At 38.5% G+C, this 21,608-nt stretch overlaps 2 protein-coding genes and 1 long non-coding RNA gene across 3 annotated transcripts in view; 1 reads left to right on the forward strand and 2 right to left on the reverse strand.

Moving 5' to 3' along the window:
- The first annotated feature begins 1,247 nt into the window (after positions 1-1,247).
- On the forward strand, positions 1,248-6,760 carry LOC135080066 (uncharacterized). Its single transcript, XM_063974743.1, has 7 exons — positions 1,248-1,575; positions 1,891-2,052; positions 2,240-2,472; positions 2,590-3,439; positions 3,845-4,071; positions 4,870-5,130; positions 5,625-6,760. The coding sequence occupies exons 1-7, from the start codon at positions 1,514-1,516 to the stop codon at positions 5,987-5,989; spliced, it is 2,160 nt and encodes a 719-aa protein (XP_063830813.1). The 5' UTR covers positions 1,248-1,513; the 3' UTR covers positions 5,990-6,760.
- Positions 6,563-10,319, reverse strand: LOC135080067 (uncharacterized). The gene is made up of 2 exons (XR_010258942.1): positions 7,877-10,319; positions 6,563-7,701 (listed from the first exon to the last, which is right to left on the reverse strand). It is a non-coding gene; the product is annotated as an uncharacterized LOC135080067 (long non-coding RNA).
- Positions 10,320-10,446: 127 nt separating this feature from the next.
- The window catches only part of LOC135080252 (zinc finger protein 608-like), a 126,217-nt gene continuing 115,055 nt past the window's right edge, over positions 10,447-21,608 (reverse strand). The window contains exons 5-12 of the mRNA XM_063974937.1: positions 21,267-21,354; positions 20,220-20,943; positions 19,694-19,903; positions 19,026-19,139; positions 13,477-13,802; positions 12,200-12,368; positions 11,186-11,639; positions 10,447-10,539 (exon numbers count right to left, since the gene is read on the reverse strand). Of these exons, the coding sequence (XP_063831007.1) occupies positions 10,478-10,539; positions 11,186-11,639; positions 12,200-12,368; positions 13,477-13,802; positions 19,026-19,139; positions 19,694-19,903; positions 20,220-20,943; positions 21,267-21,354 (2,147 nt within the window). The 3' untranslated portion in view covers positions 10,447-10,477. The remainder of the gene's footprint in view (positions 10,540-11,185; positions 11,640-12,199; positions 12,369-13,476; positions 13,803-19,025; positions 19,140-19,693; positions 19,904-20,219; positions 20,944-21,266; positions 21,355-21,608) is intronic.

Below are 21,608 nucleotides of genomic sequence, written 5' to 3' on the forward strand. Positions count from 1 at the left end.
AAATTAATTAATTGTTCACTGAAAAAAAAAATAGTGGTGGCCGTATTTTCTACTGGCGTTTGTTTTACACACCATCCTACTTACGACGTGTGTATTGTAATAAATTACTCTTAATCAGCATAGTATATTAAAAACATCGGTTTCGGTACCTATGTATGTAATGCTGTAATGCAGGAAGCTATGCAGGTCAAAATGCGGGCATATTGAGGTGAATGAGGGTCTTTGGTTTTCAATGTGCGCGTTACGCCTATTTTTTTTATGCATTTCGCACAAAACAAATCCTATACTCGTACTATATTTATTACTAGCTTTCCGCCCGCGGCTTCGCCCGCGTGGAATTTTGTCTGTCACAGAAAAACTTTATCGCGCTCGTCCCTGTTTCAAAAACCGGGATAAAAACTATCCTATGTTCTTTCCCGGGACTCAAACTATCTCTATGCCAAATTTCATCAAAATCGGTTGCGAGGTTTAAGCGGGAAAGCGTAACAGACAGACAGACAGACAGACGGACAGAGTTACTTTCGCATTTATAATATTAATATTAGTTGGGATTGTTCGTAAGAAAAACAATTTAACGCCTAGTGCTTTGTGTAGAGCAATTTTTCTTAAACGTGATTTGCCGCGTGGTTGACAAAAGTCTGAATTACCATACCTGCCTATACCTCACAGTTGTCCAGCTGTGGAATTTAAGTCTAACTAATGAAGTAGAGTTACTTTACTTTGCTTTTCCACTACATTCAAGTTTTTTTGTTTCAATTGTTTCTTGTTTCCAGTTTCTATTTAAAAACTAGATAAATACCTACCTAGAGTACATAACTTCAAGTCATAAAACTTAAAAGCAAGTGTTAGATAGCAGATAGGTAGGTATTAGGTGAATTACCTACTGCGGCCTAACCGCCTTTATAAACCGGATGATCACTTTTTTTTAGTAATTACTAGTTTGTCAAATGAATGCGTATTCCATGGATATTAAATTAAATTGTTATAAACTAATTTCTTGTTCAACATTTAACAGGTTTCCCTACACCTGCGCCAGGTGAAGAAAGGTGACTTTGTTGGCCTATTTCATTTGATGGAAAAGATGATTGGATATAGGTGGAAAGTTGTTGGTTTTATTCGTTATTTTAATTATTAAAAAGTTATAATCAACGTTTATAAATAATCGTGTATCGTGTAGTGAGAGATAAATAAAATTCAATATCAAATCCGTGTTTTTGAGTGGATTTTATAACAGGTTTTATCGAACATCCGCGTGAAACGGAACGCAACATTCCTAACAAACGTAAACAAAGATGCAAAATGTGACGTTAGTTCAAAAAATTCTAAAAAAAACAAACGAAAATGTGAGGAAATTAGCGATTTTCCTTTAAAAACGGTGTTTTTATTTATTAGTGGTGAATTTATTGATTGAATGTGTAAAAGTTATAAATAGAAGTGAAATCAAACGGGCCGTGCCCTACAGGAAATGATATCGCAACATAGCGAATCTGGGTGACTAATTTTGATCAAAATCATGGGCACAACGTATAGAGAATTGTTTAAATTGTACGATTTAATACAATGTGGAGATGTAAGGTATGTATTCACAGCTAATTAAATCATTAACAACTGCAAATAATGTAATAAACTGCAGTCGGGCCCCCTGTGGCGTTAAATTTTTGAGTTGTATTTTATTTTCATAAATTGATGTACCTATAACGCTAGAATCATGCTAGAATATTGCACAAGATAGATCCATACAACGATAAAAACTAAATTATATTCACTTTTTACCAAATCCAGACCCATTTAAGCTGAAAAGTGAAAGTATTTGACATCAAGTGCAATTATTACAACAGTTGTGCAATGTTTGTGTCTAATATTAATTTGTCTACCTTTTATCCATTCCAGCTCTGTAGAAGCTTACCTCCGAGATATCCAGGTGTCCATAAACGGAGTGTTACCTTGCAAAGGTATCAGTGTTCTCCACTTGGCAGTAGGTATTGACCCATTGGAAAAGTCCAAGCAGTGCACGGAGTTACTTTTGAAGTATGGAGGAGATCCCAATTTGTGGTAAGATTATTATTTATTAAATCTATCTATTATTAATTACATAAGCTGTAGTGACCTATACGACTGACTGAAGGAGATAAATGTAAACGATTACACCAAGGGAAGAGACTTAAAATTTGAAGATCTTGCCATCTAATATTGTCACTACTGACCACTAAAGTTTAATTTCTTTTCTTATTATCTACAGCAATGACGATGGAGTGACTCCAGTCCACATAGCGGCTATATGGGGCCGCGTGGACAACCTAAAGCTCCTGATTGGATGCGGAGGTGACCCATCACGCTGTGATCTTGATGGACTCACAGCATTTGACTATGCTGTGCGAGAACAGCAATGGGAGGTATACGACTACCTCCACAATGTGGTGGACCAGGTTGACGATAGTTTTGGTTCCTCGTGTGCATATACATTAGATTTAGGTAGGTACTTATTATTTTTTAATATGTTTTGATATTTAGCTTATCATTCATAAAAAGACCTTGAATTAGTTTGTAATAATTTTCCTTGTTGATTAACGATTTTGGTAAATATTTCAGAAAAAGTGTTAGTGACAACAAACCAAATGGTTGCAGAATATGAACCAATCGAAAATAACAACTTGTTTGATCGTACAATGCCCAGAAAATCAGAAATGGTACGAGACTGGTGTGAGAAAAACAGTCTTGTCATCAATAAACTTTACCCAACGATATTGGGTGATACGTACCTGTTAGAAAATGAATCGGTTCCTTGGAAAAGTTCAGATTTCACCAAAAACACCACTTGTGATCTCAGTAATAATAATAGAATGTCAACCCATCCTGAGTTGGATGAAACCAACAGTAGTTTTAAGACATGCTTGACGAAAAATGTACCTTACGAAGTAGAAATAAGTGGAGTTAAGAAGTTAGAATTAACGCTGGACCAAACCAATTGCCAGTGCAGCCAAAGTAATAGCAGTTCGGATTTAAAAGGCAGAGTAAGCATATACGAGAACTTCTCCTTGCCTGGGTCTCCCAACAGTATTATGCATAAGAATTACAAATCTAAAAGTAATTTGAGGTCCTGTAAGAAGAATTGTTTGTCTTCTTTAAGTTCTGATATGAAACATATTTTGACGTTGGATAGTTCCAAGTCATTGCTGTCTAGTGACACATCCAAAGTTGACTTGGACAAGGCGTTGGTGGTTGTCCAGAATAAGAGTAATGAATTCCGTCTGAGCAACATATCATCAGTGACAGATGTCAATGCTATGAATACAAGAAGGTCTTCCGCTAGCAGTGGAGTTAGCAGCAACTATTCCGGAGGCAGTATAGTGATAGGGAACATGCAAGAGGAATACAAGTACGAAGATAAAGATGAAAATGTGGTTTTGATTGAGAAAAGATTGCTTGTATCGTCAATTGTGTAAGTATAACTGTTACTATCGAGAACTAACATTATATTTCTTCTATAAAAAAAAAATAGAAATTTCATTTTATTATATCATACAACCTATGACCAACTCAATAAAGCTGTATTGTGATTAATATTATTTACAACAGAATAGATTAGATAGTGATAATTATAAGCAATTTTTATCAAAACACTGATATTGTGTTGGTATACGGTGATTGATATGAAACAAATTTAATATTTAGTGAAATGACCTCAACACTCAAATATTTAAATGTATAATTTATTGAATAGTTGAGCCGATGGATATTGATGAGCCAATGGATTGGTGGTTTTTCTTTAAACAAATAATTTTTAGACAACTATTACGAGTATGCTTATTGGCTAAAACTGCTAAAACATAATTTAACTACACAGGCTTCCAATAGAAGAGGGAACAGACTTGAACAGTCCGGACCAAACGATACAGTCCGTGGCCTCATCCCTCCCTTCATCGGTCCAGTATGACAACAACACACTCCGAGAGGAGCTGGTGAAGCGTGGCTTCAGGCCGGGACCTATACAGGATTCCACTAGAACATTGTACCTGAAGAAACTACAAGCTTTAAAGAAGAATCCCATTCTTCAGACAAACCAGGGTAAAAGTAAGTAAAAGTTAATTTATCTTTATTGTTATCACTACAGATGAGTATAATTTACTCTCTTACTTGCACCTGAGGTTGCACCACGAGAGAAGCGACCGAGACGGGAGACCGCGACCGTTACTTGTTTTTATTAAGCAGTTTATTGTTTTAAAGGCATCAATTTGCGAGCGAGACAATGACATAATATGGAACCGTCACAGTCTCCCGAAAAGTACTTTGTGGTCTCCCGTTTCGGTCACTTCTCTCTACAGACAATAAGTAACAAATACAATATCCTTTTTATTTAAAAACTTATTTTATAGAACCTTTTTCATTTACAAGTATTTTGTGGCCATCAGGTTTGTCAATGTCCAAATTTTTTATGTCAATGTTGTTTATTTTGTAATTATTTTTATTTACAAATTTTTACAATGGTGTTGAAAGAGTTTAAATTAACAAGTGAAATTTTGACAAAATCTCTTTTAAATAAAGGTAAATTCTATACACTGTAAGTCGCGATGGATTGGATATGCCAACCCATAAAGTTCATTCATAAATGCGATCTTTGGACAAGAACCTGAACCTTACAAACTGCTCACAAATTGTTATTTTTAAATGTAGGCCCAGGACTTTCCAAACTTTTTCTTACTGTGACGCCCTTGGGAATTCGCCATTAGAATTTTGCGACGCCAAAATTAAAAAGCGAGAGCCCCAGGGCCAACAAACAATTTGGGAAGCCCTACTCCAGACATTAAAAACAGAATCTGTATTTTATGTGTTTTTATGCCAACCAAACCTAACTCAAAACCAATTCCGCAGCGTACAGCATAGAACTAGAAAAGTCTCTGCGTTCAGAGGATTGGACGAAAAACCTCTCTCCGTACATAGAAATAGAGAACAAAGTTCGCGGTGACTTCGCCAACCCGCTCCGCAAATGGCGCGAGGGCTCCGCTAAGACCTCGTTTACGTATTTGCTGCTGGACCCGCGGGTGACAGACAATCTGCCCGCTAAGGCGGCGGCGCAGTCACACCACGTTTCGTGGAGCACCTTCATAAACTCCATATTCTACGTCGGGAAAGGTAATTTTGTTTTAACAATAATAAAAAGTTCAGCAGTGGACGTCCTGTGGCTGAAATGATGATGATGATGAATAATAAAAAGGTTTTGTCCTGAGGCTAGAGGTTTTATCAATTCTCAAAGAATCGATTCTCAGATGAGCTACGCTTAGTGTAAACCGACTGTGTATTTGATTGACCTTGCAGGCTTGAGTGCACTTGATTTTTCAAAAATAAATCAGTGACTAAGATAACTCTGGTGATCCTGTGTTAAAATTTAATATTAACAAACGACAACGCGTTTTTTGAGTCTACAAAAAAAATCTATTTCACGGCACAAAATATGGTGGAACTTGAACGTCGTTACGTTGTTTATTACGCTAAGGATAGTACACTCGTTTGCCGTCAGCCTTACAGTTTCCCTAACTTATGGTTGCAGCTAATAACAAATCTAATATGTCGCCAAATCCTAGATTCAATCACAAAAAAGACTACATAATCTATTTCTTCTATTCCAGGCAAACGTTCTCGGCCCTACTCCCATTTATACCAAGCTCTCACCCTCTGGAAACGGAACTTCACCTCGTCTCCCGACAAGAAAGTTCAGAAGATCCTCGACATTTGGTCCGACAAGGTTGGTGTCATCTGCCTTCACATCTTCCAAAACGTCATCCCAGCTGAGGCCTACACGTACGAAGCTTCCATGATAGATGTATTAGGACTTCAAAACTTGAAAAATTTAAAAAGCGGTACCTATTACGGCGTGGCTGCCTCCTTACCTCTGAAAGAAAGAAGAATGCTTGGTTTATACCTACTATACAAGGCCCTGCAAATATTCTTGAGCGAAGGGGAGAGGCAATTGAGACCCGACGATATAGATTGATTTTGGAAATAATAAGTAATAACGATTGTAAATTGGTTGTGATACAAATGAAATAAAATTTCGCGGTATTAATTTTTCTCGATAGTAAATTAATTGTGGTTCGGCTAATAAGTAAATTATTTTAGATATAACATTTTTACTTGCCTATGTAGATAAAAGAACAATTTTTGTAATTAACTAGAGTAGGGATTCGGCTTTAAAATTTTGAAAAATATTTGTATAAAAATTGATGTACTTAATAATGAATTTCGATCGAGGTAATTCCAAACAAACTACAACTTGATAAAAAATGATCTCTAAATACATTTCAATATCATGACAAACAAGTTTCTTTACCAACAATAAAATGTAATAAACCAAAGCAAACATTATACTTTTGATGAATTTAAGCTTTATATGCTCCATTTACCTGTGTTTATTAACTTTTTGTTTACATTACATAACTTTATATTGCCAATAAGTTTTATCATTTAATTTCGTAATAAGTTATGCCGATATTGTGAAGATAATGGCATTTCTGCGACAGTATTGTGTTAATATTTAAGTAAAAATAAGTTCTGCAATTGTAATTAATTTATTTTACTTTAAGCTTTAATTTTTTTCACAAATTCTTTTGATGCGCGTAATTTTAATGTAAGTTACCATACTTGTTTGTACGCAATGTATGAAATTCTTTTACCTCCTAGTCAACCTCACAATTTACATGCATAATCTGCACATGACAATAATTTAACCTTACTATTAAGGACTTTAAAATAAAACTCATTTTTTTAAGAAATAATTTATCTTTATTATTCCTTTTTTAACGTCTCGAATTCTTTTCTAAGAAAAATCAAACTTGGCTTTAGTTACATCAAAAAAATACACAAATGTTCATATTATATATCGATACATTATAAATACAATGACCACGTGTCATACCAGTCGCCACTGGTATGGACACTAGTTAATGAAAGCGTATATCGCGTTATCGCGTCACTTGCTACTCTATTCAGTACACGTGACCATGTTTAATTATTTAGCACTATATTTTTTTCAGCCTATCTCGGTTCGATATTTTAGTTTTGATTTCGACAAAAGCTATATTTTTATCCTCATACTCGCATTGGCGTGAGATATAAAAAACGTAAAGTAGCTAACTTCCATCGAGAGGTAAAAAAATATTTGACAATTGGTTTTGTATACCAGTCAAATCTCATGAAAATAATATAATGTTTTTCATCTATTGACATTAGGTCATTTATTTCTTTTCAAATATCCGCGAATCGTGCGAGACAATAAAAAACAATTGATACCGCAGCCTTCTGCGACCGCTTGGGGTTTGATAAGGAATGATATTAGAGTTTATTACAGATCCTTATCAATTACTCTCGAGTTTAGTTCAAACTTAAGCTCTCTGCACACCGATAACGCCAAACCGTAGGCAGTTGGCGACAAAAATATAAACTAATCGTGTGTACAATTATCTATTTTAGATCGATTCTCATAAATCGTATTTACAAGACGGCATTATTCATATTGTATGTTAGATCGCCTAACATAAATCAACCTTCGTAATTTTAGGCATAGTCAGCGTCAAATAGTTCGTGACACCCAAAGTGGCCAAAAAGTTGATAACACAACCTTATTCCAATAGTAATAAAGACGTGTTGCGAACTTCTTAGCTACTTTGGTTGGCATGAACTACGAATATTTATCGCTGACACTAAAGCCTGGTCCGTGAGCACGTAGAATCCCGTCCAATGACCCCAAGCTGCCCATCCTTGTCGCTCGCACGTAATTATGTTGCTGTCGCGCTCGCACACTCACTACGGACGCGCGTCGCACAGTCGCGACGCTTGGGGTCATTGGACGGGATTCTAGGTGCTCACGGACCAGGCTTTACACATGGAAACATGTACTGAATAGACACTCGGATAAATCAATCGTTCAGTCAGTCTATGCGTCCGCAGCGCTTTGAGATCACGTGACTCCGCCGCGCATGCTCGGGGTTACACTCATACAATCGCTTTATTACTCTTCTAACACTTCTCATTGTTTTGTACTGCCGCACATTATGTCACTCGACTGTGGTATCTTTAGAGCCACAAGAATTCAATTTAAAATAACAATTTCTGAGACGATTTTCGATTCCATCGTGTTCTGCCGTATCGCACACAGCTTCAAAAGATCTTAAAACTGCATTTAGTGAAAAAGTACTGATCTTTTAAAATTCACGTTGTGTGAGAGCTGTGTGTGATACAGCAGCGACGCCAGTGACCTAATGTGCTACAGTACTAACAGTTATGACATTTTATAATCACGGAAGAAGTTTCTAAAGGCAGACTTACACGGCACCAGCTTATGATGGAACGATAGATCAATTCCATCATGAATTACGGTCAATAGTACAGTTAAATGTTTATGAGTCGCATGACCATTCATCATTTAGATAGTTCTTTTTTGAGTATTAGAAACATCTTCCCTGATTACAATTTTGTACATTAGAGAAAGTATTTAAGTAGTTTTGTCTCGAAAGAACATTGCTGATAAAAATCAACTCACTGGCTTTTTTCAAAACGTTCTAATATTTAGGCCCGCTTATTAATACGAAATTTGTTAGTTAAGAATTAAGAAACAGGTACGTGCGTACTGACTAAAATGTCATGAAAATAATATCGTTATACACTACAATAATATTTGTATGTTTACTAATGTGTTAATAAATGTTCATCTAATAGAAATGCAATCCATGACGCTTCGTTTCTCACTCTAACAATAAACCACATTGTGACACCTCATTTTCATCATCCACCATGAGAAGTAAATGCAAACACAATAACTACTAAACATTCAAATCAACCGTTTGGAAGACTGTATCGAACAATATACCGCGTAATATTATCAACAACTAGGCGGTACAAAACTGAGCTGGACCCGAAGGCATTCGGTGGAAACCACAAACCATAGATAACTAGGGAAGCGCGATTTGCAACCACCACAAAATTACTTCTTTGTGGTCTGTACTGTTTGTCTATTGCTCGGTATTTGTGGCTACCACCAGATACCCAGACCCGAACTGGGAGACTAAATGCATTATACATAAAAGTGTAAACAGTAACATAGAATTAACTAGATCGGGTTTTGATTAACCTTTATATAGCACATGGCCACCGGATAGCTAAATGCTATGCTTGTACTTTTTACGGGCAAAAACTTATCGTCCTTTAAGTTAGTACACTCGACTCTGGATTCAGAATCAATAACTGACTAGTATAAAGGCATAATTATGGTGGTCATCCCGATTTAATTGATTCTAATTGTGGTGACCAGAAAAATTTTAAACATCATAGTAAAACGTTACCACACAAGATTCTCACCACTGATACAGTGAAAGGGTTAAAGCATGAAAATAGCAGCTGGGAATGGGTCAAATACGATGTGCCTAATGTGACACATGCCTCAGTGGCGGACCGTGTGTGGAACGCATACGCACAGTATAAGAAAGTAGAGAAACACTAATCCCTTGTATGTGAGAATACGGACTATGAGATTTAATATATCATTAAAAGCCAGACATACACGCACAGCAATGCCCACACACTCCACGACTCTATAGGATGCTCTCTACGGTTTATATAATAAGTCATTCATCACTATAATCGAGACAGAGTATGATTTGTGCACGCTACGACTCATGTAATGATCACATTGACGCCTTTAAACTTACGCTAGTACTCGCTTAATATTAATTAATCTTAGCTTTAAAATCTAGGTACGCTTGCTTTCTTTGTGGAATGCAGTATTCATAAATAAAGATCTTACTAGGCTGTATTCGCATGATATTAAATTTAGTGGGGGCTTCAAACTTCAGTACAATGCCCAGATGGAGAATCAGAGAATTCGATGTTTATATTACATTAAATCCTTACGGAGCGCTAACGACGTAAAGTAATTTACACATAACACTAATATTTACAAATCTAGTTTGTGCTTCACTAGTGAACATATAAAACAAAACGGACACGGGCGAGCGCCAAGAGTCCCGCGCTCGGCCCGGGAACGCCCGGGAATCCGGGAACACCGACAACACAACATCCAGGTAGGAGTCCGCACACAACACTCGTCTAAAGAATTCAGGTAACTATCCGTTCACATTCTAAACATTCAAAGCGCACATCACATACACATTCGTGGGTTACGCGAGATCACAGTGTTTAAATTATGGCTACTGGCATAGAGATTAGTTCGATAGGAGAAAACGGCACTTTTGAGTTCGCACTAAGTTCACAGTCACATCCGAGTGGGTCAGGGCCAGTGCGCTTGGGTAGCGCTGTGCCAGCTATGCCAGCATCGGGCGCGGCAGGGCCGGCGGCAGGGCGCGAGCCGGCATCAGGGCACAGGGCCGGCTTCAGGGCGCCAGGGCCGGCTTCAGGGCGCCAGGGCCGGCTTCAGGGCGCCAGGGCCGGAATCAGGGCGCGGGCGGGGTCCTCAGGGCGCCGGGCGCGCTCACTTGGGCGGCGTGGGGAAGGAGTTGACGACCGCCTGGGTGCTGGCCAGCACGGCAGCCGCTGCAACACACAATCGCCATTACTTCGGCGCCCTACACCGGCTGCGGCGAGCGCTTGTCCGAGTGCTATCGGGCGCCTGCAACCAAGGACACGTCACTCATTAGCGCCTCTCGCGTTGCACTGGAGAACAAAACGGGTATACGTTAATGGACATTCCCCTTGAAGGGCAATGGACTGCACTTAATGACTGCAATGCAAATCACCCAAGACATCGACAACTTTAATGAGACATTTCTTTCAATGAGATAAATACAAGTTGTAACAATCAGGGAAGGGGGAACATCATCAATTCAGTTAGGCAATTAGTCACTATATAATTATTAGTTCTTTGGTTAGATACGGTATTAGTAAAATTATTACCCTCGCTTGACTGTGATTTTCTAGGGTCAGCATAAACGCCATGGCCCATTGTAGGCGCCCTTTGATGCAGAAAGCTTCACACAGAATAAGTAACTGTTCATGTCTCATTTATTTTATGAATTTTAAAATTGTAGGTTGAGTAGTCGCCCGGCAAACGGAAGGTCGTGGGTTCGTCGAGTCTCGCCTTAGGCAGTTCGATTTTTTCAAGTGATTTATTTAAAATTAAGTTTGAGAAGCGACTCTATTCGCTAAGAAAAATAACGATTTAAGTAGTTTTATGTCTCACCGGGGTAAGGCGGCGGGTAGAGCGGGTATCCAAGCCCGACATGCGTATGATGATGCGTGTGTACGTGTCTTTGCGGCGGCGGCGAACGCGGCGGCTCCTTCGGCGGCTCCGGCCGCGGCGGCTTTCCTTGCGGCGATTTAGCGTGCTCTTGCAATTCATGAATCTTATGAGGCGCGTGCGGCCCGTAGTACTGTCCCCCATGCCCTTGAAGTAATTCCAACTTCGCAGGCGCCCCAGGCCGGGATAAGTCTTCAGGAGCGTGATACCGGGGCACGGTCCAGCCTCCGCCGAAGCCGCCTACGAGCATGGGGCTCAAAGGCGGCCGGTAGACGGTGTCGAACGGCAAACCGCCGTAGTGGGGCGGCTGCATGTAGGGAGGTAGGTAGTACTGGGAGGTTGGAGGCGGCGGCGGGCCCTGAGTCTCCGTTGTCGGCTTCTGGCCTTCTTGTTTAACCTGCAACAAGAACAAATTCATCAGCATCATGGGGGGACTAAAGTCTCCACTGCAGAAGGACCTTCTCTAATTTACAAGCAAATGAAGGATTCAGCCTACACTCCCCAGACCAGTCGGGTTGAGGAGTCATGACAAATTATGCGAACACCAGGCATCAAATATGTCGCCTTTTACGACATCCAAGAAGAGTGAGAATATACTGAAGATAGGTTCCTATTATAATGGGTATCGCCATTTTAAAATTACACTGCTTGAGCTTATTCATAAGAAACATAATGTGCTATGTTGTGTTTTACTGTTATGAGTTACAAGCTCTTCTATGGGACTCTCCCTTCCACTTACCAATTTATTCGCGTTCGGTCCTTACTGTTATGAGTTACAATCCGATCGAGTAACTGCGCACCACGCTGGAATGCGACTCTCCCTTCCACTTACCCGTTTGTACGCGTGCGTTCCGTACCAGAGCATCGATGTGACGTCACGGCCGCCAGGTGCGCATTTAACTCGACCGAGTTATCATCTTTGCTAGTTTTTTAAATTCATTTCTTTCTAAAGCTTACCTTGACCTCATCCTTATGCTTATCGTCCTTGTCTTTGGAGGGGGGCTTGTGGGCGTGCTGCGGGGCCCGCGGCGGGGCCCCGGGGGGCGCGCCCCCCTGCGGCGGCGGGCCGGGGGGCTTGCCGTCACCCGCGCCTTCTTTCCGTCGCTGCTCTAGGGTCATGTAATACCTGGAGCAAAGAGTATAATATAATAAGTAATTATATTATAAATTCTGACAATAAAGTTGTGAACTCAGTTGCTAAAACCGATACCATAAAAAAAACATTTAGGCTGGGTTGCACCATCTTACTTTAACTTTGACAAACGTCAAAAATCTGACAAAATCCATACAAAAAGCGCCGGTTATCGTCAAAGTTACGGTCAAAGTTAGGTGGTGCAACTCAGCCTTAATAACAAGTCAACATTCAAGACTTATTCTACTAGCGGCCGCCCGCGACTTCGTACGCGTGGATCCCGTTTTATCCCCTTAGGATTTATGTAAAATCCCGTCTTAGTGAGCACCTACGTTCTAAAAGGAACCACATGCAAAATTTGAGACTCCTAGCACTTATAGTTTCTAAGATTTCGTGATGAGTGAGTCAGTCAATCAGTGAGTGACCTTACGCAATTATTTTTTTAATAAAATGTTATTAGTAAAATATGATCATCTTAAGGCATTTCCTGGATGTGTGAGAATGCTTATCATCAATACACACTACTTTAACTTCTGTTATTTTTTTAACAAATTGCGTGTAAAATTACTCTGGTTTGCTAATTTTATAGTGTCTAGAAATTGATGCTAGTTTTTATACAAGTTGACATTAAGGTTATTATTTTAAAACCCATAAATATTGTCGTGTCGTTGTAAATAAACTGGTTTAGATTTTATTGATTGTATTAATTTAAAGTAAACTAGTCCAATCCACTGCTGGCCATAAAATCGGAATAACCTGACCCAAAGTTTGTAAACTCATTAAAATGGTTATGAATTATGACCTAATAAAAGCATATTATAGTTTGTTATTATTACCAATTAAAACACGTAGCCTTAACTCAATAATTAGTTATGTCTTCCGTTTTACATTTTGTGTGAATTTGTAATTTTCTGGAAATATTTTATTTCAAAACTCAAAGAAGCTCACTCGAACTAGCATTGTAATTAACAAATAAAATAATTATGTCAAAAAACCCGGCCATGGCTCGTAAATTCTGACACTAAAATTGTGACCTCAGTTACTAAAATAGACTATGAAAAGAAGGAGTTATATTCTATTTAATTTTTTTTTATAACCTTACCTTCTCAATTCATCCTCTCTCGCATGCGACGGCCTTTGAAACGCATACGAGCCCATCTGGGCCTTGATTTCGATGCTTTCCTTCAGAATCTGGTGGTTATCATTCGGTCTGCCAGAGTTGTCCTTTCCTTCCGAAGGGCGCTGCTGCTTGCTCTTATCTAGTGGGCTGGGGGTAGTCTTAGAACGGTCTGGTTCCTTCCCCTTGTCCTCCAAAGGGCCAGGAGGAGGCCCCCCCGACTCCACGTTGTAGGGAAAATTCGGCACGTAGTTATACGGGTAAAAGTGCTGGGGTAAAACTTTTTGCGGACCGCTCTCTGGTTTGACCTCCTGTAATGTTTTAAGGTGGGTTTAGTTTTATTTTGATTTACATCCTTAATTAACATTTTTATTATGGAATTTATTGAAACACTTTAACGAATGATACAGACATTATAATTTAAATTTTAATTAACTATCATCAAAATCAAGTAAGTAAGCAAGAATTTACAGCGATAAGTAGGTTGCTAACTACGAGTAAGTACGAGTAAGTACTCGTATAGTTGCAAAATATGTGCATATTTCGTAATTTTGTTATAAAATTAAGTAGGACGTGCGTAACTGCGTAAGCAAACGTGTTAAGAGCGTTGTAGCAAAAAGTTGGCGTTCGAATTTAAGGTTTTTATTGCTTGACGTCGCGTAGTGAGTGCGCAAACTGCATTTATCTGTACAATTTCAACGCTGCGTCGACTAAACGATCTTAATCCGTAGTTGTATCGTACCTAAGACAGTACATCATACATAATAATAAAGAAATAATGTATAATTTACCTATTTGATTTTTTCTCAGATCAGACTTTTAGCAAAATCAAGTTACGTAATTAATGTATTTTTTACACTAGTAAATCCCGCGACAAGTTTTTAATCTTTAAATTGAGTAAAGTAATAAGTTGATGGGTTTGAAAGAATTTATGTTTTATTTTATTCTTTTTACAGCATCAAAAGCTTGTTTATGAAAAATATTTACTATTTAAATTTTACTTTTGACTTTTTAGTTTTTATGATGCGGGATGGAAATATTAAAATTTATTCTGATTTTGTGACGTTTCCGCACATAAATATGGATAGGTTAAATAAATAGAATGAAATGTATGAAAACGAGCGTGCCATTTTTTAAACGTTATCTATAATATCTGTGTCCATCAAAGAGCTCGTAACTAAACATCGTAAGCGCCATTCACATTATTATCTAAAAGTTAATAATAAATATTTAGTTTTTGTAAATCTAAACAAGTCAGGAACAATTTTAAACACTCATTATGTTTAAATAATTTAAATTGAAATGTTTCTCAGGAAGTGAATTATTGTTAATTCTTATGAGAAATAAAGTTCTTAAACCGTAAACCGTCAGGAAATCAAAGAGGTAAATACTGATATCATTGTGATTTTATAGAATTTATTATTATAAACCACGGTCGTTTAATGCTAAAAAATCAGAGGTAACTTTAAGATTTTTATCCATAGAGCAAAATTTATCTAATCGTGTTTTTAAACAGTTATCCCATAAGGTACACATGCGTTCTGTAATACAAACCCATCACAAAAACAATACTTGTCAAAAAACCAAGTCTCACTACTCAGTTGTTCTACGGTAAAAAGTTGTGAGATCCATGTAATACCAAGTCCAGTCCAGGAAATCATTAACGTTTTACATAAATATATTGCCTTGGCCATCACATGAAAACACGTGTAAATTAAATTATTTAGTGCGAAATGAAACGAAATTTTGCATGCCTGTGTAGACATGCAAAATTTCAGCTCAATGGGAAAACGGGAAGTAAGTAAATTTTAAGTTGCAAGATTTTACAACTCCAGATGTCAAAGAAAATAAAAGCTTGTAGATAGCTTTACAAAGAAAAGAAAGATTTATGAAAAAAATTAAAAGTACTGTCTACGATACATTTGTTAGGCCGTGTTGCACCGTCTTACTTTAACATTGACATCAAAATTTTGGATGTCAAAAATCTGTCTAACATAAAACACCGGTTATTGTCAGTTAGGGTCAAAGTTAGGTGGTGAATCTCAGCCTTAGTGTATTTTAATTAAATTTAATACAAATAAGGATGACGAAAATAATCGATAAGTGATCTCACTAGAATATTTCTTATAGTAGGTATACAAGATGTCGAACAAATGGTTACTTACTGAAAAAGTGCTTCATGAGACCTAGCAAACGGCATCAATAATATGTTTAAGAACGAACTGAATCTATTCAAAATAAATTAATAATAAAAATTTCCAGCTTTCATACATTTAATACAGTTACAAACAAACACGAAATCAATGGTTTCTGAGAATTCTGAGTGCCTTAATGCCGTCCCCTTTATCTGTTTATTTAGTATTTATTAATTAGTATCTCTTGATGATATTGTAGCAAGTTAAACCTAAAATCATGTTTTCCGTAAATAATTTAAATAAGAATGCAATTTACGAGTTTGTTGTTTGATTATTATATATTACTCAATTAAAAATTTAAATTAAAAAAAATAACACTTATAATATGGCTGGCGGCATACATTTAGTATGAAATTCGGAAACATTGAATTTTCGCATAGATCCAGTTTATTCTTTGGGGCCGTTCAAGTATTACGTAAGCAGATTTCTTACCATTTTTTACCCCCCCGCCCCCATTGTCATCAAAAGTAAGCAAAGCACAAAGCACAAAGCACCCTCCCCTATGCTTACGTAAACATTTTTAGTTATAAATGTTTTTTATACAGTGTGAGTCACGTTAAAGTGTACATATAAAAAAAGATGAAACTAGACCTATATTTATCGACAATTTGAACGATTATTTTTTTGTTGAATAGGTATTATCAAAAGGGTGGTTTCATGCGAATTTGAAGAAAATATTTCACCCCCAAGGGTGGAAAATTGGGGATGAACTTTTTTATACGCAATATCTCCGCTGATTATGAACCAATTTTTTTTGGTCTCAGTGTACTGCTTACCTTCAGTGCTAACATCAAGGTAATAATTAGTTAACTAAAAAGCAAGAAATAAGTAAAATTTTATAAAAAAAAAAAAAACCGACTCCAAAAAACCTACACTAAAACGTAGAAAAATAATTACTAATTACCTACTTATTTATTAGGACGAATTATTAATATTTATGTAGGTATACCATGATTGATACTTTTGGAGTCGGTGCAGGCAAACTTTACATGTTTCATAATCTTGGCACCGACTCCAGAAGTATCAATCATGGTATACCTACATAAATATTAATAATTCGTCCTAATAAATAAGTAGGTAATTAGTAATTATTTTTCTACGTTTTAGTGTAGGTTTTTTGGAGTCGGTTTTTTTTTTTTTTATAAAATTTTTGATAAAAAAAAACTGCTTTTAAATTCGTGTTTTTTTGGTTATTTAATAAATTTCTCCAAAAAATGCCCCTATAACCGGTGTTTTTTTTTTTTACTTTGTATTAATCTCTATCGTATTACCTTCGTAAAACCAAAAATAGTATGTCTCTATCCCTATCACAACGTTTGCAATGATGAAATAACTAACGATGACGTAATCATCATCTAGACCCCCCTACCCCCCCATGTCATCCAAAATAAGCAAAACAGAGACCCCCCCACCCCCCCTTGGTGCTTACGTAATACTTGAACGGCCCCTTTGACCTATTTATTGTTATTGTTTTAAAGAGCTCATGAAGGACTTACAGGAACAGTAAACAGTTTCTCGATATCTTGTATAATTAAAAATCAAGTGAAATCACTTATCGTTTCCACCCTGTACCTATACTTTTAAAAATAAACTCATTTTATACGTTCATTTGTATAAGTATCTACAATACAAATACCTTACCAACTTAGTTGACATTTTATAAAACTATTTGTCTAAGTGTCATCGAGCGACCGCTGGTGGATTTGCCATTTACCTGACCTACCCCTTTATTACTAAACGTTTAATATCAGATGAATAGTTACGCACCAATTTCTTTCATTCAGTCGTCAGTAATTGAACTTTCGGAAAAACATGACGAAGCATTGTGTGACCATACCGACGCTATTCAACTTTTATTAGTAAGGAAGAATATATTTTATGTTGGTAGAAACACAATAGCATAGACTAATGTTTTGACACCCTGTTAAAATTTTTATTAGTCATTTATTTTTTCCTGACCAAACAGATACCATAATAATATCTTTTGTCTATTCTACCCATATTCTGTAAGTAAAATAATAAAAAGTTTGAAAAGAAAGAAATTACAAGTCCGATTTACCTAAACAAATAAATTAAAAATACTTGCGGATCAAAAGTACTCAATCATACTACAATTTACGTAAAAATCACGCGTGACGCATATACGTCAGTGGGCAGTCAACTGACATAGACCCGGCGTCTACGAGTGCCAAAGCACGACTGATTTATGCCATTTGATGCACCCGATTTTATAGTATTTTTAAATTAATTTTTCATTTGAAGATTGAAGATAGATATTTTTTCTTTTTCACACAATAATAGTACTATGTTTCTTCTTAAGTATAAAGTAGTTTATGTTGCCAAATGACTTTTAGATTATGAGATGTGACCTGTTTTCTTGCAGTAATTTACTCGAATTTTGACTATGTTAGACATGATATAAATGCATTTTAATGAATTAAACATCAAAATTTTCTCAATACACTTTCTTCTTCATGGTATGCTTATTCTAATGAATACATTTTATCTTCTTACTTAGAAATAAATTTGTTGTAATATTAGTTCAAAGTTGTGCCTTCGCGAGTTACCTGGAAATCGGGCTTTCGAAATTCGCTGTTTTCGTAGGCAAAAATCCAATTTGAACGAGATTTTGTCAATAGACATTCCGTAAAAACGTATGATAATTACGATGATATAAGTCAAAAGAAGCTATAACAATAAATTATATGACTAAAATCATTTCGAAATCTGCCTAATTCTCGATTTCTGCATGAAAAATGTGACAACGCTCTTAAACATGATTGTGTTATTGATAGAAAATGTATGATTGATTGAAGAAAAGCGTAACAGAAAAATTGACCTCAAACTAGAAAAAAAAAAACAAAAAAATAGGAAACAGTAAGAAGAAATAGGGAAAATTACTAAAGAAATATGAAAACCAAGAGTTGAAAGCAGGAATATGGTGGGTTAGAAAGATAAGTGCCAAAAGTAGAATACTAGTTGTGCCAAAACAGAACAGAAAAAGCAATTAAACAGTGGTGTAGAATATTTGTCCAAATAATAGAACAGAAAAGCAAAGAAAACAGTGAAGCAGAATAAGTGCTAAAGCCCAGTCTGTGAGCAAGTAGAATTTTGTCCAATGACCCCAACCTCCTCGTAATTATGTTGCTGTCGCGCTCGCACAGCACTGCGGGCGCCCGTCGCACAGTCGCGACAGCAATATAGTAATTACGCGCGAGCGATAAGGATGGGTAGCTTGGGGTCATAGGACAAAATTCTACGTGCTCCCAGACCAGACTATAGTAGAGAACTAGTTGTGCGAGTAAAGAAAGAACACATTGTTAGGGTACAAGCCCTTACTTTGTGGTCAGCCTTGGGGTCCCCCTTGGTGAGGTCTTCCTTGGCTTTGTCGGCGGGGGGCGGCGCCGCCGTGGGCGGATGCGCGGGCGGCAAGTATGGCGGCTGCCCGTAGTACTATGGGCGGAATTGATATTTAGAATATGGTTGTGTCACTCAAAAGAAAACTTATTTTGAGCATGACTGTCTTAATCTTAACCTACTGGGCATTTAGTGATTGAGGGGGCGGACCCGTTTTCTCTAAAAAGGAAAAACTATAGGACTTATCACAAATTACTACTGTTATATTCATCGGTTTCAAATTTTTAAAGCATAGGAGCACAAGCCCTTTGCTCTCTCGCACGTGGAGTGCTCAGTAAGAAAGAGGGGCCTGGTCTTCATGATAAATTAGGTATTGTAGGATATTGAATCTGCCCATAAAGGTGTTAGGGCATCAAGTAGTATTAATCCGGCACTGACATTATGTAATTGACACATCACTAATTTACGAGTAATGCCAGAGTGATTAAGGCAGGTATGTAGTTGTACTAATCAACTGCATCTACACTTAACATCAAATGTGATTTCGGCCAAATACCAGCTTCTTGAACCTATGTAGGGTTCTGTTTTCCCCGTTTTGAAGCTAGCTACGAAATGGCCCGAAGGTAAAAAAAAAATCTAGTGATTCTTACCTGATGGTAGACCGGGAACGGCCTATGCTGCGGGTCGGGTTCGGCGGCGGCGTCCGGCGGCGCGGCGTCGTCAGATATGTCAGAGTACGCCGGCGATCGAACTCCCGGCGTGGGCGACCGGCGGGCGCGCCGCTTGCCCGGCGACTCGTCGGCGACGGAATCCGTGGACTTCCGTTCTTCTGACGGCATTAGGGCTGAGCGGGGTTTTACCTGGATTTGAAGAAGTTTTAGTTAGAGGCTTAGAGCATGGAAATTAAAGTTTGAAATAATTTTAGTGATATCATTATAACTTCGGGAAATATAAGATTAATTTGGTCATTTATAGTCCGAAGGGTTTATCGAAAGTCGTTAAAGGTATTCAATCTTCACCATATTCAATTGCAGCAATCGCTCTTTTAAAGATCTCCGAATAGAGTCCTCCGAATCTCAACTTACACAAGATTTCAATCTTAATTTGATGTGTGTCTTGGTGGTTCTGGTTCAAATAGTTAGTAGAAGGGAGAAAGGTCTCTAACTGATAACGTACCTTAAACTGAGTAGGTTGTAAAGCTGGAAGGTTTTCAGGTGGGGGTGTGGAAGGTGGCGGGGGGGTCACCGGGCGCTCCGCCGGCGCGGGGGGCTCCGGCGTCGCCGCAAACTCCTCAGGGAAGCGCGCCTGCTGCGGGGACTCCGCTGGCGCCTCGGGTTTCTCCGGAGACTTTTCCGGGGACTTCTCGCTCTTCGCTTCAGGGGACTTAGCAGGCGTTGGAGACTTGACGGGAGTAGCAGGCGTCGCCGGCGCCGACGGCGGTCTCGCGGGAGACGCGGGCTCCGTCGCCGGCTCCTCCTGCTCTGAACTAGAACCGTCTTTGTCATCGTCGTCTGGCGTCCCGTGCGCGTGCGATCTGTGGTATTTCAACCCGTTCGCGTGCTTGTACTTCTTGGAGCAATTCGGCTCTGGACATTCTAGGAGGACAGGGTCAGGAGGCGGGGAAGACGGCGTCGGAGGCGGCCGTTTCGCTTTCGGCGTCGGCGGTCTCTCGTCCGCTTCTGACGTCCGTTTTCTTTTTGAATCTGGTCTCGGAGGGGTGAAGGGGGTAGGAGAGGGTAGCGCTCGTCGTCCCTTGGCGCCTCCGTTGCGGAGCTTGCTGTGGACCGACGAGCGAGTCTCTGTGAAATTCGTCATGTCAGTGGGCGCGGCGCCGCGGCCTCGTTTCGCTCGGCCCTTCGGCGTTCGTGCGTCTAATTCTTCTGTGGGTGAATCGCAAAATCTGAAAATGATTAATTAACCATGTTAATTACCTTTTATAATTTTAATACAACTCACGTTTATGTAAATTTTATCATCAAACAAGTGTTCATGTAAGCTTTTAATCAACTAATCTACCCTGTTCTTATGAGAATAAAGATTCTTTAAACCGAATCCGCTTTAGTAATTAAATCCTCAATGTCTACCAATCGATTGAACATTTATTATCAATTGCAAACTAAGTGTTTCTTTATGTAATTGACTCTAATGAAGTCTGCGATTCGAAAGCTATTACTTAGTCAAGGGACAGGTATCGGAGGTCGGATCGGTATTAAGTTAACTCACCGCGGAGGCGCCCAGTCGTGCCGCGTGCAATCGAGGAGCGTCCCGACGTAGGTCTTCCCTCGCCACGTCACATTCACTACCAAAACACCTGGAACAAGGATATTAAGCATTAAATTAACGGCTTCTCAATGCCAATTCCCAGCCAATGGGCTTCCGAAATAGGATTACTTCGGAACTGTAGGTTCCAACAAAATTGACGCAGTCTATGGTTGTAGAGGCTCCGATCCAATTTGTCACGGGCGCTCATTTGCATTAAATAAGGGGCCGGGAGGCGGCATTCCAGGAACGTGACTCCAACCGCATATTCAGAAGCACCCGCGTTATGTTATGCCACCCTAGCAC

Source organism: Ostrinia nubilalis, chromosome 17 (assembly GCF_963855985.1).
Source record: "Ostrinia nubilalis chromosome 17, ilOstNubi1.1, whole genome shotgun sequence".
Taxonomy (NCBI): domain Eukaryota; kingdom Metazoa; phylum Arthropoda; class Insecta; order Lepidoptera; family Crambidae; genus Ostrinia; species Ostrinia nubilalis.